The sequence below is a fragment of the Lactuca virosa genome, chromosome 6 (assembly GCF_052849685.1).
Source record: "Lactuca virosa cultivar CGN04683 chromosome 6, Lactuca_virosa_CGN04683_v6, whole genome shotgun sequence".
Lineage (NCBI taxonomy): Eukaryota > Viridiplantae > Streptophyta > Magnoliopsida > Asterales > Asteraceae > Lactuca > Lactuca virosa.
In genome coordinates this window covers 121,314,989-121,325,617 of record NC_136431.1, presented here as the reverse complement: position 1 = coordinate 121,325,617, position 10,629 = coordinate 121,314,989, and the positions used below count along the sequence as shown (strand labels likewise).

Below are 10,629 nucleotides of genomic sequence, written 5' to 3'. Positions count from 1 at the left end.
AGGCTCAAGGTGTATATGACGTGTGAAAGTTCCATTGGTCTATAGAAAAGCTTATCAAGCACAAATGCTTGCGTGGAGTTGAGTTGGAGGTTGTTGAGAGCATACATCATTTTGAATTTTGGATTTAATCATTTCAGGTAATAATCAATTTAAAACATCTAGTTGTATAAGGTAATGTTTAATTACAGCTCTAGATAATATTTTTTTTTAATATTAGATTTTAATAGGGGTGGCAAATCGTGCTATCGTTTCGTGTTTCTGTCTGACACGACACGATACGACAAAGTTTTATGTAACACGAACACGACACGACACGATGTCGTGTATTGTCTAACTAACACGAAAACGAACGAATTACAAAACGACAAACACGACACGACACGACAAATATAATATTTACTAAAAACTAGTTTATTTAATAAATACTTTATCAAATATAACACGACAAACACGATAAAGAACTACTAAATCGTGTCAATTTTGTGTCGAATTTTGAACACGAACACGACACGACACGACGTCGTGTTTTTTACTGTTAACACGAACACGAATTCAAATTTCAATTTCGTCCCAATTTCGTTTCGTTTCGTGTATTTTTGTCGTGTCGTGTCATAAATTGTCACCCTAGATTTTAAATAATTGATTCAGACCGACCAACTTTTAGTTCCGCTAGACTATGTATAAAATCAAAAATGTTGCTTCAAAGTATAATTTTGACCAATTTACAAAAACATATACTTATCATTGTTCTCAATTATGATTTCGATAAAAAAAAAAAAAAAAAAAAAAAAAAAAAAAAAAAAAAACTTCAAATAGAAATATAACAGTATATAAACGCTTTGACATATAACACATAAGATATTGGACAAGTTTGAGTTCTTTCATTTTATTATTCGGTATGCATATTAAACGATGTGTTTAAGATTTATTTAATAACATAACTAAAAACAACCAAATGCCTTGTTGTCCAACGATATAAGATGTAATTGGAAAGGCATCTCAAACAAGTTTTAAGATGATTCAAGTTCGTTGGAGACAAAATAAAGTATTTTGAAGTAGTGAATGAACTGTGTTTGCCGTTATATAAAAAAAGGTTTTCTAAAAAAATTCATTCAAACACAATTAATAAACATTCAACACAATTAATAAACGTTAATTTATTATTTACATTTTTCTTCAAAAGTAAGTCTATCCCACCCCTTTTTTTTATTATGATTAAATAGAATATGAAGCAGATAGTTGGTTTGTTGGTTTGTTTTCTTTTAGTAATCAACCTATATATAAACCTTATTACCTTAAAGTCTTCACATCTTTGCCCCACTTGAACCTCCCATCTCTTTCAATTATAATGGAGAATCACAATCTTTTTCCACAAGTTTCTTCTTATTTTCATCAAAGACTAGAAGCCTCACAAACATTTTCCGATTCCAACCTTTCAAACACTCAATATAACCCCGCCACTCATGGAGCAAGCGATGGCGGCAATTGTTCAATATTATCGTTCTTGACACCAGATTTTGGTGGCTTCGCAGAAGCCACCATACCATCTTCAAGTTTATTCACCAACACCTCAAGGTTTATCCAAAACCTCGAGGTTGTAGCCAATCTGCAACCAACAGATTGGCTAAAGATCAGCCAGAAGTCAACTAGCGATCATTATTGGTTGAATACCAGAGCTCAACCAATGAAATACACCAGGAGACATATTCTAAATACGACATTCGAAAGCGCTCCAATATGTTCACCAAGGAAGCTATTTAGAGGCGTAAGGCAAAGGCAATGGGGAAAATGGGTAGCCGAAATCCGGTTACCAAGAAACCGGACACGTGTATGGCTTGGAACATTTGAAAAAGCCGAAGATGCTGCATTTGCATATGATACAGCTGCATATATTCTAAGAGGTGATTGCGCGTTTTTAAACTTCCCAAATCTAAAAAAACAGCTGAAAGCTAACTCAATAAACGGCGACACTGCAACTTTGCTCAAAGCGAAGTTGCAAGCCATGTCAAGAGAGATGGTGGACACGAAGGGTAATGATGACTTAGCACCACCATTGCCGGAGGCAGGTTTACCGGCATCCGTGGTGGTTGTAGGTGGGACAGAGGTTAAAGTGGTGGTGCCGCCAGATGCCAGAGAAGGGATTCAGCTTAGTAGAATGCCGTCTTTAGACATGGATTCAATTTGGGATGCTCTTCTTGTTTCTGATTTGTGATTGTGTATCATATTATGTTTATGAATGATCTTCATTGCCCAAAATTATGCATAAGAGTATGAATGAATTTAAATGAGAGACAATTTGATTCTTGTTGACAAGGGACACTTTTGTCAAAAACTATATTATAAAAATTGTAAATACTCAAATTGTATTTTTACGAAATAAGAATATATATGAACTAAAAACATATAACACGAAGAAGATTTGGAGTCTAAAAGCCTGATAATTTCACCATTGTCGTACACCGGAATCAACTCGGCGTTACAGGCACTTCATCGGTGGAGTCAAATCCGACCCAATCGATCAAAGAGAAGAGGAATTCCCTAAAGCTAACTTTCCCATCTTTATTCCAGTCCATTTCTTCTGCATTTATTCAAAACAAAAACTCAAAAATTTGCATCAACTCACAAAAACATTTAATAGTTGAAAGCAATAGGATTACTGAATCGGGTTTTGGTGATACGCGTAGGCGATTTCTCCATCGGGTCATCTTCGTTCATAGCTTTAATCATATCCTTCTTGTTCAGCTTTCCGTCGCCATTTTTATCAAGAAACAAGAAAGCTTCGATTATGGTATCGAATGTTGCTTTGAGCTCCGGGGACCCCACTGTCGATGTCTGAAACGCGATTTTTGATTTTTAGTTGGATTTCATTCAGAATCGGTATTAAGAGATCGAAGAAGAAAGGGTTACCGATTGAGATGAGGAAGAAGGACCCGCGAGAAGGTGAATCAGACATAAAAGAACAATGAATTCGTTAAATTGTATCCCGTTGCTATCGTCCACGTCACATGACACGAAAAGATCGCCGATTTCTTGATCGGTGCATTGAAATTGCAGCTTCTGTAAGCATCGTTTTAGCTCCTCGTTGTCGATGGTTCCATTTGAATCTTCATCTACAAAGTATAAAAATTACCCAAGTAAGAATTGTGAATACTATAATGATAATCTTAAACCTAGTAACTTTAGGTTCGAATGTTATGCAGATTTACCGCGCCAATTCTGTAATTGGGGTTAAAAAAGTATATACTACTTTATCAGATTTACCGCGCCAATTCTGTAATTGGGGTTAAAAAAAGTATATACTACTTTATTATAATTCCTAGTTCCAAATTAATAATACACGTTTTCTTTTTTGAAGTTTATTATAATCTATCTGTATCCAAGTTTATTATAATCTATCTGTATCCGTTTCAAATTAATAGTACATGTTTGTCTTAAAATAATAGTTTATTTCTAAAAAGACAAAACTACACAAATGGTCCCTGTGGTTAGCTGAAAATTGCTACTTTGATCCAAAAAAGTTTCGACTAACACCAGCGGTCCAAACTTTTCATTTTGTTGCGAGTTTGGTCCAGTTTTCTATAAACTTTTTCATAATAACTATTTTGCCCTTATTTTTTTTTCTTTTTCAGTTTTTTTATTATTTAAATACTTTTTTGATTAAAAGAAAAAATAAAAAAGAAAATTTATATTTTCTATTTTATTTTTATAATTTTTTATTACAAAATAAAAAAAACAAAAATGAAATATCTCTCTCTCAAATAGTGCGTTTAATGACTAGAAATTGAGGGGCGTTTTCTTACTCTCTCCAAGACCTTCGGGTGGGAGTCGAGTAACGTCACCGCCCATAGGAGGGAGGAGGTGGAGGCGTCTTGTGATGCGAATAGGAAGTTGAAGAGGTGGCCGCCGATCTCGGTGGTGTTGCTGTGCGGTGGTGGTTGTTGTTCTCCAGCTTCTTCCGCGGCGACGATTTCACGGAGAGTGTCTTGCATCCAGAAGTCGACTAAACAAGTAGGATCCTCGCCGGTTTTCATCTTTGTTTTACTATCCTCCGCGCAAACGGAGAGGGTTTCGATGAGTCTCGATACTGCTAATCTAGCGTTTCTTAAAGCAGTTCCCGATAAATCAATCGGTAGTTTCATTAATCCGACATTGAAGAAATTGCAATCCACTTCGAATCTCTTCCTCGAATCCCCACTCAAATACGGGCCAACGAAAACATTCTGACTGGTTTCTAAATTCATGTCGCGGCAGAGCAACCGGAGAGGAAAGGGTTTAGTGTAGGATTCTGGCGACTCTATCCATGATTTATTGTTGAAGCTGTGTTTGAGGATGATGGATTCCGGCGACTCCATCCAATATTTAAGGTGTTTGAGGATGATGTCTTGTTGAAGCTGTGTGTAAGTTGAAAGAGCTTTAGGGGTGAAGTTGGGGGCAATACGGCGTCGTAAATCCTTGTGTTCTTGACCCATCATGTAAATAAGATTATGCTCGCCGAAAAGCTTTTTACCAAATGGGTGGCCGACGAGGTGGAAGGCGTCGGGTTTGACGTTAGCAAAGACTTTGTGGGAAAGGTTGGTAGAGCGGATGAAGACGATGAATCTTCCGATTATATAGTTGACGGAAAATCCCATGTCAGAGGATCTAGCCATGGCGGATTGAAGGTCCCAGAACTTGGTGGGATTCCGGACGAGTGAAATTGTGTTTCCGATGAACGGTAACACTAAACGAGAGAGAGACTTCATTTTTTTTATTTTGTTATAAAAAGACAAAATTTATAAAAATAAAATAGAAAATGCAAAGTTTCTTTTTTATTTTTTCTTTTAATCAAAAAAAGTATTTAAATAATAAAAAAACTGAAAAAGGAAAAAAAAATAAGGGCAAAATAGTCATTATGAAAAAGTTTATAGAAAACTGAACCAAACTCGCAACAAAATGAAAAGTTTGGACCTCTGGTATTAGTCCAAATCTTTTTTGACCAAAGTGGCAATTTTCAGCTAATAGACTACTTGTGCAGTTTTGTCTTCTAAAAATAAATATCACTTTTATTAAAATACCCTTTATTTTTAGTTAAACTATTATTGAATTAAATGCAACTATCATGAAATTAAATACAACAAAAAGATATAATTGTCATTTCATTTAAAAAAAATTAGTGGTAATTAATGTTTCCTTAATCTGTTTGTGTTTTTTGTATGTGGACAATAATTTTGGGAAAGAGAAAGTATTAGGATACAACTTTGGGTTTGGGATGTAACACATATCTACGTAATTACCAATATCTGATTTCTTATTGGCTTTTTATAAAAGTTTGGGTTTAGACAGTTGCATGAATCTTTGTAGGCTACCGATATATTTTGGGATTGTTTAACAAAATTAGTTGTAGTCCAAAGGTGGAATCTGTTAATGGGAAGCTGAAAGATGGAAAATGTAGTTTTTATTTGTATAAAAGTGTTTAGAAAATACAGTTGTTGGCTTTTGTATAAACTTACGTAAAAATCAAAAACTAAAAGTTCTTAAAAGCTACTTGAAATAGATTTTGAATGATGAGTTGCTTAGAATAAAAGTTAAAAAACTCTTACTGCCGAACCTAAGCTTTTTTTTCCGAGCTTTTCGGAAAAACTAAAAGCTAAAGGGTGATTGGCAAAACTCAATGAAAAAAGGAAGTTGTAGCTTTTAATTGCGTAGAAGTGTTCGGCAAAAGAATCTTTTAACTTTTCAAATTGTAAAATTAGATAAAAACCAAAAACTACTTGAAGTAGTTTTTCGATTATGAGTTTTTTATTTAAAATAAAAGTCAAAAGCTTTTACTGACGAAAGAAGTTTTTCTTTTTAAGTTTTTTTTTAAAATCTAAAAGTTAAAAGCTACTAAAAACTGTAAAAAGTTCCGTGTGGAATACGCACAAAAGTTCTCAAAAGTTTTGTGTGGAAGACACCTTTTATCATGGTTTTAAGTTTGATTTATAGATTTTTGGGCTAGTCTAATAGAAGACTTTAAAAGTTGATCCACGTGGTATTATACTCATCCGGTAACTTTAATGTTGGAATATTACATAGATCTATATGGGCTACCAATAGCTTTTATCAAGGTTTTAGGTTGATCTGAAGGTTATTGGAGTAGTTTATAACATTAGATCTATGTATCTATGTGTGTTACCAATAACTTTAATCATGATTTTAACTTGGTGAATATGTTAGTGGGGTAGTCTGTAACTTCGGTTTTGAGGCGTTAAACGGATTTACATGGAAAGGTAAAAGGGAAAATCTTGATGAACTTACCATATAGTTCAAAAACGCCTCGAATCTCCTTTAATCCTTCTTTGAATCGAGGGAACCTCAAGATTATGCTGTTGATAGATCTAAAACTGGTTTGTCCTTGTAAGCTACTTTGCTTGACCTCCATCATTTTTCTTTCAAGTTTATTGTCCAACCTCTCATAGCGATTCACTGAATTGCAACAACATAGCATACCCCCAACTTTACTCGACAACGACTTGAAGGAAGTGAGTGTTTGAGGTGTACCTTTAAGAAAACGGATTCATAAATTACCATTTCAGATCACTAATCCTTCAAACCTAGATCAGATTTTTAGCACTAGATTGACATTTTCATTTCAGGTTTTCAGTTAAATGAAAACTAAGAAATCTGCTATAAATCCATGAATTTATTGATTTTAACATCTGGAGTTCAATAGGGTGACAAAATCAATGAACATAACTAAGAACTACAAGTTACAGCATGGGAAGATCATTCAGACAAAAGATCAAACCTTTGGTGGGCATCAACCATACTTTAGATATCAACCATACTTTAGATTCGTGGGTTTCAGGTTTATAATTAGTAACAAGCGAAACACAATTGAGAACAGAAGCAAGACAGTTAAACAAAAGAGAATTCAGTTAATGAAAATGAAGATACTTACCCATTGAAGCTTCGATTATTTGAAGAGAGATGGAGGAACTGTCGAACTGATAGATTTGTTCGAGTAAGTAATGCTTACATAAAGAGGGGAAAAAGAGGATAAAGATGAAAGAATCTGGTTCTAGAAAAGCGAATCGACAATGGTCTTCCAACTTTTGAATTAAAAATTCTTCCCTGATTCAAATCTCGAAGGTGGAGGAAGATATTACAACGCCCCACTAATATCATTTAAACCACATTCTTCATCGTAATCATTTCATTCTTAATGTCAAATTCGCTTTACCCATTTCATTTTATAATTCTTTCCACTGAAAATGAGACCCACAAAACAAAAACCATACGAACCCAAATCGATTGAAGACAATCAGTTTCTTGTTTTGCAATTCACAACAACTAAGGTTACAAATGATCGAGAACAATCGGTGATCCCAAATTGAAGATAGAACAAAAGCAAAACAGAAAAAGAAAAAAAAAATAGAAATTGAATGCATTAACTTAAGCGATCCAAACATCATCAATTCTGGTCGACTGCAAAGAATCTCCACCATTAAACATGGCCCGTTGTCTCTTCTTAAGAACAGCTGGTGAAACAGGGCTCCCGTTTGATGTCAAACAGCTGTCAACACTGGGTGCGATTCCATTTTCAAGATAAGCAGCAACTTCTGGAAATGAAGGGATTGGGATGACAGATGGCGGACAATCATTGGCTACCTTGATTGCAAGCTCTGAAAGCTCCTCTCTAGCTGCTTCTAATCCAGCTGTTGCAACTGCTTGATCGTTTAGAGCTTTACATGCTTTTTCCAAAATTGATTGAAGATATTTCCCTTGTGCTTCTATTCGAAGCTGTAGTCGACGTTGAACCTGAAAATCATTACAAATAATATATTTTTTTATGAATAACTTTTTTAAAAAGTAAATTTGGAGTCCAGATGTATTATTAAGTTTTTAAATCCAATTTTTTTTTTCTCTAAGCAATCTCATTATTGGTCGAGAAGACATTAATGCTATAATCACTACAATGAATATAAATAAATATTAGTATTGATGTCGCTACAACAAAATCTTACAATAGAACAAAATTTCACAAAAGTGAACAATTGTGAAACTTTGTTACTAGTTAATGAAATTGTGGCATTTCAACATTTTCTTTTTGGCATGTTTACAAATTTGAAGAAAAAGGAAAAGAAGGTGTTCAAAAAACTAACCTCTAGTTGTTCATGTAATCTTCTTTGGACTTCCATTTGCACTCTCAAAGCTTCTGTAACCTGGAAGCCACTGTTGTAAAACAAACAATTAATGAGGTTTAGCACACATGATCATACAACACCACGTGTTAAGAAATAAGAACCCTAAATTCAACTTTTTTTTTTTTTGAAAATGAAAATGAAAATGAAACCCTAAATTCAACATACTCATTTGAATCTTGTGGCATCATTCTTGTTGATGATGTTGTGGATGAACCCGTGTCTTGACTCTCAGCAATGCAAGATGCTATAAATCCAACCGTGTCCATTATTAGAGAATCAAGATTGTAACTAAAAAATAAATAAATACCAATATATTATATATAATAACGAGGGTATTTTGGTCTTTATAAATGGAAATACCGGGGGTCATAGAGTCATTACCATCTTTGGAATTCTCTGTTAACTCTTTGCAAGATTGTTTCCCCAGCCGGTATTTCTGCAAGATCAAATAACATAAGTTTTTTAGGTTTGGTTAACCTACTTTGGCTTATGGTAGAGTAAAATTACTTATATGCCCTTGTTTAACTATTACTTCTGTGAATAATCATAGTTTCCTACATGTTTCAGAAGTGATTATTTATTAATTATTATTACAACTTCAAACAACAGAAACACATCCAAATATTATCTGATTCCGATTCTGATAATTCAACATCACATAATCACCTATGCGAAATGCAACAAAAAAAGTATATTTGAAAGTAGTGAATTTGACAAACCTGAAGATGTGACTTCAAATGATAAAGGGTGAGGCCTTTTACGCCCATTGTCCTCATGATTGTCTTTGGAGTTGCTTCTAAAATACGTATAAGAAACATAGTTATTATGGATAGGAATCATAGGATAGGTCATCTATTGTGAGAAATTATTGACTTTGTGCAATTTCAACCAAGTATATTTATTTTACTTCAAAATTCACATTCAACTATATGCATACTCGCATACATCAGAACAAATGATATCAAAAAACATTAAGCCAAGTCAACATTCGACATTGACCACATACATAATAAAGTTCCAACCAAGTTTCAGATTGCAATTACTATACATCACTAGTTAGCAACATGCCAAAAACTAAGTGGATTATAATAAGTTATTTAACAGAATAAACTCACTAAATATCTAAACACAATATAACAAGATTCAAATAAAAAAAGAATCTTCTCTTCATGAAATGACAAACTGCAAAAAATTCTTCAATTTGTCAAGTCAAAATAATCTAACAAAAGCTGATCATTCCAATTTTATGGTCAAATAATTAGATTTGAAGAAGCGACGTCCCTAGCTTATCTTTAACTACCTTTTATCCAGTTTTTATTTTAACAATAATCACTTTGGAAAAAGCAAGTAAGACCTCAAAATGACTACTTTAATTCCCCCTTTGTTCAAGAGAGAGAAGATATAACTTGTCTTTTGATGATAGCCCTAATGATTTCCAAATGAAATTGTGGATAAAGATTTATTTATGAAACTCCACCATGAATTGATGACGATAAAAGTAACATGTTGGTCCCAGATAATGTATTTGGGAGGTTCGCTAAACCCTAGAAAAATATATAAACTGGTGCTATATGATTATATCATATAATTATATCATAAAGTAACCAAAAACGAATAGAAAAGCTCCACAATTACAGAACAAGATAATCATGGAACTCGAAATTAGCAATAAAATACTCACTATCGGGGCCACCAAGTTGAGTAACGGCATCGATAAATCTCTCATGGAGCTCCGCCGTCCACCGGAGACGAGGCTTCGGATCCGTGGTCAACACCAAACACGGATCGCCGACGAAATTGTTAGCGTCTAACTGACCAGGAAACTCACCATGCCCTAAACTACTTCCGTCCAACGAAATGGAGTGAATCCCTGAATACATTTCAAAACCCAGTTCAAAAACGCTTTGATTTTGAAGGGTTTGTAGAAGATTAGAATAAAGAGGTCAAAAAAGGGCCCGAAAGATGAATGGAAAGAAGAGCCAGGGGGTTGAGATGCCCAAAAGCATGTTTTAGAGAGAGAGAGACAGAGAGAGAGACAGCTATGTCGTCTTCTTCACTTGTCTTAATCTGTCGCTTTTGTGTGTACTCTCTCCTGCAATATTTTTATGGAATTCTTATTTAGTTCGCCATTTTAGTTTTTTAGTGAAGAAAGACTACTCATGGAGAACATGGCATGAGGAGTCCTATCACTCTCCCTACCCTAATAAAATATAAAATACGCCAAAAAAAATATTGCTTTTCATAAATCATAAAATAATAATAAAGACTTTTCCATTCGTAGAAGCATTTTAAATTGAAACGAGTACATATTCTTAACGTATACTCGAGACTTCATTCTCGACTTTTTAACATATGTAATTGTGAAATTTTATCTTTTTTCTCGTGTCTACAAAATCTTATAAATGTTAAAATAGTATGTAATATTGGTTTTGTTTAAATGTTACATTTTGATATTTACAAGTCA

General features: G+C 33.9%; 3 protein-coding genes across 3 annotated transcripts; 1 reads left to right on the top strand and 2 right to left on the bottom strand.

Annotated features, from left to right (window-relative positions):
* The first annotated feature begins 1,348 nt into the window (after window positions 1–1,348).
* LOC145121911 (ethylene-responsive transcription factor ERF062-like) lies at window positions 1,349–2,212 on the top strand. The gene has a single exon (XM_079057593.1). The coding sequence runs from the start codon at window positions 1,349–1,351 to the stop codon at window positions 2,210–2,212; it is 864 nt and encodes a 287-aa protein (XP_078913719.1).
* Window positions 2,213–2,320: 108 nt separating this feature from the next.
* Window positions 2,321–7,136, bottom strand: LOC145120457 (Calcium-binding EF-hand family protein). The gene is made up of 5 exons (XM_079056281.1): window positions 6,920–7,136; window positions 6,277–6,519; window positions 2,908–3,110; window positions 2,658–2,832; window positions 2,321–2,578 (listed from the first exon to the last, which is right to left on the bottom strand). The coding sequence occupies exons 1-5, from the start codon at window positions 6,921–6,923 to the stop codon at window positions 2,466–2,468; spliced, it is 738 nt and encodes a 245-aa protein (XP_078912407.1). The 5' UTR covers window positions 6,924–7,136; the 3' UTR covers window positions 2,321–2,465.
* A 120-nt stretch (window positions 7,137–7,256) lies between these two features.
* LOC145120456 (protein PHR1-LIKE 2-like) lies at window positions 7,257–10,325 on the bottom strand. The gene is made up of 6 exons (XM_079056280.1): window positions 9,847–10,325; window positions 8,885–8,961; window positions 8,547–8,601; window positions 8,331–8,409; window positions 8,124–8,193; window positions 7,257–7,779 (listed from the first exon to the last, which is right to left on the bottom strand). Exons 1-6 carry the CDS (start codon window positions 10,043–10,045, stop codon window positions 7,414–7,416), a joined length of 846 nt encoding a protein of 281 aa, XP_078912406.1. The 5' UTR covers window positions 10,046–10,325; the 3' UTR covers window positions 7,257–7,413.
* Between the last annotated feature and the right edge of the window lie 304 nt (window positions 10,326–10,629).